This window comes from Epinephelus moara, chromosome 7 (genome assembly GCF_006386435.1).
Source record: "Epinephelus moara isolate mb chromosome 7, YSFRI_EMoa_1.0, whole genome shotgun sequence".
In the NCBI taxonomy this organism is placed as follows: Eukaryota; Metazoa; Chordata; class Actinopteri; order Perciformes; family Serranidae; genus Epinephelus; species Epinephelus moara.
Genome location: NC_065512.1, coordinates 10,699,351 through 10,707,064, shown reverse-complemented (window position 1 = coordinate 10,707,064; position 7,714 = coordinate 10,699,351). Strand labels below are relative to the sequence as shown.

General features: G+C 39.3%; 1 protein-coding gene across 1 annotated transcript in view; it reads right to left on the bottom strand.

Moving 5' to 3' along the window:
* The window catches only part of LOC126393477 (tripartite motif-containing protein 45-like), an 18,307-nt gene extending 10,824 nt beyond the window's left edge, over window positions 1–7,483 (bottom strand). The window contains exons 1-2 of the mRNA XM_050049664.1: window positions 7,408–7,483; window positions 91–202 (exon numbers count right to left, since the gene is read on the bottom strand). Of these exons, the coding sequence (XP_049905621.1) occupies window positions 91–202; window positions 7,408–7,483 (188 nt within the window). The remainder of the gene's footprint in view (window positions 1–90; window positions 203–7,407) is intronic.
* Window positions 7,484–7,714: the final 231 nt, after the last annotated feature.

Below are 7,714 nucleotides of genomic sequence, written 5' to 3'. Positions count from 1 at the left end.
ATAGTCTTCTCACACAAGTAGCGCGATGACGGACCTACATGTTGATCTCTTTGTTTGCAGGTGTGATGGTTGCGGCGCTGTGTTCCACACCGAGTGTCGTCAGAAAGCTCAGCCGTGTCCTCGCTGCGTTCGCCGAGAGCTCCACCACAAGAGGCCGTCCTCCTTCTGGTCACCTGACGACGACAGCCCTGGGTGCTTTCACCTGCCATACCAGGACACCTGAGAGTCAGAAACACAAACGCAGTAACAGTCAGGGTGCTGCCCGGCCATGACGCTGGACAAAGTGCCTGTTCTTCTGATTCATGTGTGTCTACGGGACAAATTCTTTGACAGAGCTTGAAGCGTCGTCAGGTTTGTGTTCATGTGTGTGTACCTACTAACACACACACACCTAAGCAAAGTCCTCTTTGTCCTTCTGTAAAGAGCAGGGAGAAAACCAACTGAAGAACTGCTGCACCGGACTGAACCACCTGTATTTTGTAGTCAAACATCACACGTCAAGGTCGTCCTCCGCCATCTTCGTCCCTTTACCACCTCACTACCTTCACTTATTCCACATCACAGCTGATGAACTGGAGACATTCAGACTTAATTCTTACCAAAGTCTTCCGGCACAAGTTTAGTGATGAAATGAATTTTCAACGGACAGAAAATAATCTGATGAATCATTTATCCAAAAGGCGTTCTCTGGTTCCAGCCTCTCAAATGTGAAGATCTGCTGTTTTTCTTTTGTTCTTTAACCTGTTGGTCAAACAAATAAGTAAACTGAAAACATCTCTTTGCCTTTGGGAACAGGTGATCAAGTTTTTTGTCTTTGTTTACAGACTAAATGATTGATTAAAAAAACAACTGACTAATCTATGATGCAGCCCAACTCATGTTAAAGTTACTCCACCCAGAAGTGTTTCAGTGTATGACCCTGACGCACTGTAGCATCTAAACATGGCTGTAAAAGGTTTGTAGTTTCCTTCTTCACAGAGAAAAACAGCTGCAGTCAACGTGAATTCATGTCATGTTATAATGGAGTCACATATTAAAGGGCAGGTCCACATTTTTTCAAGTCTGTCAAAAAAGAATAAATGATGTGCTCATGTGAGCAGCGAAACAGGTTTTGCTTTCTGTAGTATTTCCTTCTGTTCAGACTGGCAATTAAAAAGATCCCTTTCTAAATAGATTTCAGTGGAAGTTACTGTGAAGCTTCAGCAGACTGAGGCCCCGATCACACAGAAAGGGTTTTTCAGGTTGCAAAAGGTGAGGTGCACCGAACACTTGCTGCGCCTTTTTATTGCCAGGCAACCGCGCCATCGCGTCCTTACACTAACCTTCCCGGGTAATCAATCCACCGTTTTCTTATGTCACAGTAATTAGTATCCAGTTCCTAAAATGTTGAGGCAGAGGGTACTTGCTGTAGCTCTGGTTGAGGGTGAGAGGCTGTCAGCAGATAAACAGAGATCTGTGTGGGAACATGAGACCCTAAAAAAGAGGGTGGATCATGGGGAGTACCACCAGGAGACCCTAAAAAAGAGGGTGGATCATGGGGAGTACCACCAGTTGGTCCAGGAGCTTCTCCTTGTTTCCAGGCATATTTTAGGATGACTCGGGGGCAGTTTGACAACCTGCTGTCTGTTGTCGGGCCGTATAGCTGCTACCACCAGTTTCTCCTCCATTGTTTACCAACTGTAAACTTGTTGTCGTGACCACCACAGAAGGCCCGCTTCTCAAAACATCCGATTGGACAATGGGGGAAAAAAATGACGAAAAAAGAGGTGACATAGGGCGCTTTTTCGCTGTGTTGAAATTTTTCAGCTTGAGGAGGTGAATTATAGGTCTTCAATAAATAGGTGCCTGGAGCGCAGATACATGAGGTGTGTAGTAACGCAGAAACCGTGAGCAAAAAGGTTAATTTTCATTAAAAACAATCACAAAAAGCCACCTCCAACTAGACTCACAAGTCAGTGTGAGTCAGTTTAGACGCTTTGCTTAACTAAAGACTGATGTCTTTCTCCCTGATTTTGTGTTTAGATGGGCGGATACAATTTCAGAGTTTAAAAAAACTCCCTACGTTGCAGAACCAATAGTAAATCCGCAGGGCGGTCCTTCAGTGGCTCGCTGAACTCTTGTGCTCGTAAACATAGTCTGACTGCGTTAAAAGTTTTAAGCAAAGTCGCTGTAAGTCCTTCATTTCCACAATCTTGTGGACTGAGCACACGTTTGATAAAACGGAGTCAAATCTCTCGGCATCCATTTTCAAGCTCTCTCTGTGTTTATTGCCTTGCAGACGAGAAAAGGGGGAGAGCACATTTCCGGGAGGGCGTGTCCTTTTAAAAAATGTAAGAGGTGTTGCTTTGTTGCCGGCCGTTTTCTCCGGTGTGTTAAACACACTTTAGAAAGGAGAGTCCCCAGACTATCAGAACGCGGAGATCTCTGATTGTCTGGTGGCGAGACTAGCCTCCGACTGTTAAAACACTTTCTGTGTGTTGGGAGCCATAGTCAAATAGTTGGTATATTCCAAAGTGAAGGTCTGTTAAATACAAAATGTCCTCTTAGTGTCACTGCTCCTCTGCTTCAGATCAACAAGGAACCCGCTCGGGAATTAAAAAAGAAGGAAACTTTTGTACTAAAAACACCATAACTTTAGAATATTTCCACTTGATCTGACTCAGACAGCTGAAGCCTCATATAAACTTCAGAACAAGGACTGTGGATTTTGTCCAATCTGAAGAACTTTTATTTTAATGCCCAGTATGAACAGGAGGAATCATGTACGTGTGGGTTTCAAGACAGACTTGAATAAGTATGCACCTGCCTTTAACGTTGAGGAAAACAGAACATCAGAATCTTTTCAAACCAATCCTGCAGTACAATCCACCATTTCACCGTCTGTCTGTATGAACTGTGCATTCCAAACATACCATTATATTAGCATAATATTGCTAAATATGCAAGTTTGCAAGTTCCAGGTCTTTAAATGGGAGAATTCTTTTGCACGCGTAATGCATTGATTTCAGACAAAAAGGTATTTGCCCTGTTTTCCCGAATTAACAAGGAAAAAAATATCTTGTTAATTTAGAAAAAAGAAGTAATTTTTTTCCGTGATAACATTCGTCAGAGTTGTGAGATAATAATCTTGGTAATTCACTAAAACAATACAATTTTTTTCCTGTATTCTTCTTCTTCTTTCTTTGGGTTTAGACTTTTGGTTAGACAAAGAAAATTACCAATAATTTTGAAGATGTTGCCGTAAACTTGAGGAAATTGTGAGGAATTTATGTATTTATAAAGAAAATTAATTGATAACATAAATCATAAAACCACAGTTAAATAATATTTAGTGCTCATTTTTCCAAAACTGTGACATCACCTCTTTCTGTACAACATTACCTTGTGTCTTAAGTTGTATTTTAGAGAGTGTTTGGAACAAATGGATCCACAGTGGGGAGGTGTTTCATACTGCAGGGATGGTTTCATAAGCTTCTATGGACATTTTGTATACAATACAAAAGTTTTACAGTCATATTTGAGTCTTCGGGGGAGTATTTGATTACACTTGGGTTTACTTGGAAAATAACTGGAGCCATTCTTGTGGTGTTTTACAAATAATCATAATAAGATAATAAACTAAATGATGGCTGTGATTGACGTATAGAACCCCCTCTTCATCTCTTCTCCTTTTCCCTGAACTTGTAGACGTGGACTGAACGATGTTTGAACTCATTTTAAATCGATGTTCTTTTAATGTAAAAGACTTTAACTTGAACGAGACTCTGTCGGTCTGTCTGAGCACATTTTCTTCCCTCCATCAGTCGAACTGTAAAATAACAGAGGCAATAATCTACTGTAACTTCTTCTTTCATTGTTGCCTTTTCCCTCTCCTCTTCCTCCTCCTGTGATTCTACTTCCTGTCGTGCTTTATCCATGCAGAATCTATCAAACATGATAGCAGCTTTAGCTTTTAGTATCTCTATGCAACCTAGATGGCCTTTATGACTCACTGCTTTCATGTGTAAAGGTCTGGAAACGCTTTACGTTTACATTTTCACCGCAGAGCCGGCTGCGTTTCCATCCAGGCTAAGTTTACTGAAACGTTGGGAAAATAAATATTAGTAAGGTTTGTTTCTGTCAGCTGGCTGTAGCTGATAAATCCTGAGTGTCCAAACATAAAATTTACATGGAAAATGAAACAGAAAAAGAAAGATTTTATAAATTTTGTCAATTTCTTTTCTGAATCAATTCATGTTTTGGGCTTTGTTTAAAGTTTTTGGTGGGTTTCCAAAACTTTTGATGAGGCTAATCCCACTACGTTAATTTTTATTGTCAGATACATTTATCTTTCCTAAACAACCCGGTCTCACTCCGAATACGTTGAAAGCGTACCAAACCGAACTGTACCTTAGCGTAGTGCTTGGTGGCGTAACAGAGCTGTCAGTCAAAGAGCCCGGTCTCACTCTGAAGTCGTCGAAATCCAGCGCTTGGGCAGTGTCTTGCGGCGTCTGAAACAAACAAAAAAATAAGGCGTCCTTTAACGTCAGTATGATACGTGGCCGGTTGTGTTACAGTTTAACGGCACTTAGTGGTGTCAGGGGGAAACTTGGCGGGACAAGAACAAAAGTTAAGGTGGCGAAAGTCCGAGGTGGATGGGTGGGAGAGGTGGCGGATAGGTCCAACAAACACGGACTTCCACCCGGGAGAGTGGTGTTTGTGTCCCAGATTTTAGACCCTGATCTTTTTTCCTAAACCTGCATGCGTTTGTTGTTGGAGGAAAAATACTGTCAATTCGTGTTGTTGCACTGACGTTAGGGATGTTCCTGGCGACTAATTTCCCTGTCGACTAAACAAAATTTTTAATAAAGACTAGGCGACTAGTCCAAAAAAAGGAAAACACTCAGAAAACGGTTAACATTTAGCACAATATGTCTAACTTATGGTGCTTTAAAGATGCCAGAATCTGTAATAACCTGGATGGAAACGTAGCTGCTGTTTCTTCCTGCTTCCTGTTTCCTTTCCTCAGTGCTGATTTTACCTCACCTTCTCTTTTACGTCTTGTCTCTCTGCTCCTCGTCCTCATTTCTCCAGCTTGTTTGAGCCATAAACACACGTTAACCTTGAAGGGAAATAAGTTGCTGCGCTCAGCAGTGAGTTTATTCGTGAATATGTATTTTTGTGAGCAGACTGAGTTGTTCATGTTTATGAAGCATGTCAGATACTGTAGACTAAAACTAAATAACCCAGTGTAGTTAAAAATATGTCAGGAAACGTGCACTGATGTGTCGATGACATTTCTGTTGTTTGTGTTTTGTTTCGAGGGTCACACAGGGGATATTACAACAATAAATGTTTAAGTTATTATTGACTGCTGCATTAAGACTGATGAAGGGTTGTGAAGCCTTTGGTTGAAGTATTTTTGAATCTGTTTTTTGACTGTGTGAAGTTTTATTTTTTATCTGTTTTTTTGTTTGTTTTTGTAAATCATGCTGTTGATTTGTGTCCATGGAGCCCTGCAGGTTTTAAAGGATCTTTATTTTATTTTTTAATGTGTGCACACAGATTATAGCGCTCCTGGCAAAGTGTTTCAGGCAGCAGGGTGTATACAGGTTAAATTCAAGACTTTAAGACCAGTTTGATGCAACTTTAAATAAAATTTAAGACCAAACTTGCGATAGAATACACGCCAAAAGTGAAAATATACTCCACATCGATTTCAGTTCAAAATGAACAGTAAGGTAAAACGATGCTGATGATTTCAACAAAAATCACTATTAAGAATTTCAGGTATGTAGGTATTAAGACGTAGACCCTAATTAGAGCGTGTTAAGCTAATTTGTCAGTAATTATTTGGCTCACAACTAACTGAGGAAAATCACATACTGGACTGTAACGTACTGAACCAAACTGTTCGGGACAAATAGTTCCTGTTGTTATGTAACATTTGATGCTTACTGGAGAGCGTTATTTACTGATGTGTGCACACAAATTAACAAAACATAAAGACCCCACTACCTGCTGGGCTCTGTGGTGTGTGTATGTAGCCACAGTAGCCGACTCGTGCATCTGATCACTTTAAAACTTTAATTTATTTGCTTGTTTTATGCAGTTTGTTCATTCATACATAAGAAGTGTAGGTTTGTGTTTAGTTAAGTTTTTCTCTCTACAGTTTTGCCAATTTTCATTTCCATGTGGACACATAAATAAGAACATGTTGACGACCCTGTCATGAATGATGTTTACCTGTTATCATGACCCTGTAGTGACGAGTACACTGATCTGTATTTACAGGACTGAGAGTGTTCTTTATGTTGCGACACATTTCCATCAGCGCAGTATGTTTTACTTGATGTGTTTGGAGAAGAATATATTGTACAGTATTTAAGAAGAGGAACTGGACTCAACTTCTTCTCTCTTTTTGCACTTTTAAGTTATTTTTCTTGTTTTAAATCATTGTGGGTTTTTTTTTCTTTTCACCGCAGCCAAACCTCTTATGCAAATACAGGGAGTTGATTTTCTGATTTTGATCCTCCTGTCTGGTTCTGTTCAAGTTTGTCCGCTAGCCACTGATGCCAATAAAGACAAATTCTTAATAGTCAAAGTGTTTGAATCCTGTGTGGAGACATGCTGATGTTGTTTGTGGGTTCAGCTTCGTTTTACTTCTTCAGTTTTCCTTTGTGCAGGTTTATTTTGGCTAAATATTTGTGATGTTAGCAGTGTTGGCTTACAGTGGTGAGCTACCAGTGCTAGCTACACATAGAAGCTTGGATGAAGACCAGACAAGTGGATTATGCAGCAGGAGTGACTTAAAAAGTTTTAATGTTTGAGTCTTTCTAATTGTTCACCATAAAACTGGATTATTATGAATTCCAGCCACAGTCCTCAACAAAGGAACAACATAATAACACAATCTTTGTTAGCAGGTGAAGTTTGTCCAGTTTTAAATTGTCGGTCAAAAACAAAAAAAAACTATTAATCGCAGTTTAACCCTTTGAAACCCAAGAAAATTGGCTTTATTTCCTTTTAAAACATGGGAAGAAGGCAATGAGCAACGGAAGAACCCAAAGTACCCGAAAATTAGCAAGAAATTAGTAATAAGAGAAACTTAAAAACAAGAAAATGAGTAAAAAAGAAAGGAAATGCCGTGGACAAGTGCTTAAAATGATAATAATTCTGTAATATAATTTTAAAATGTAATAATACTAATTACTAATTTTCCCTATTTTTTTTAAATTCTAAATCTACTAATTTTTTAAAAAAATCCAAAATCTATTTTTTATATATTTATTTATTTATTTTAAATCTAACTCTATTAATTTTTTTGCAATTTGTCGGACATTTCTTAACAAGTTGCTCACTGCCTTTTTTCCCCATGTTTTGAAAAGACAAATCCCAACCAAGACTGACAGAAAGTAAGTTGCTTACCTCTACCATCATTAAACTCCTCCTGCTTCACGTTGGTTTCCATGTCAACCAGCAACAGCCGCTCTTGTCGAAGCATCCTCGGCTCTCTGTCTACAAATGTGCAGGAACAGGAAAACAGTTTGTTACAGTCACAATATCACTGACGCACAAAATGTTAAAGGTCCCATTAAACAGTGTTAATACTTCCCTGATGAAAAGCATTGGTGGAGATCATGAAACAGTCAGTACGCTGAGCAAGGAAAGAAGAAATAACCCAGAAAAATTAGCAAGAAATTAGTAAAAAGGGAAAATTAAAAACAAGAACTGA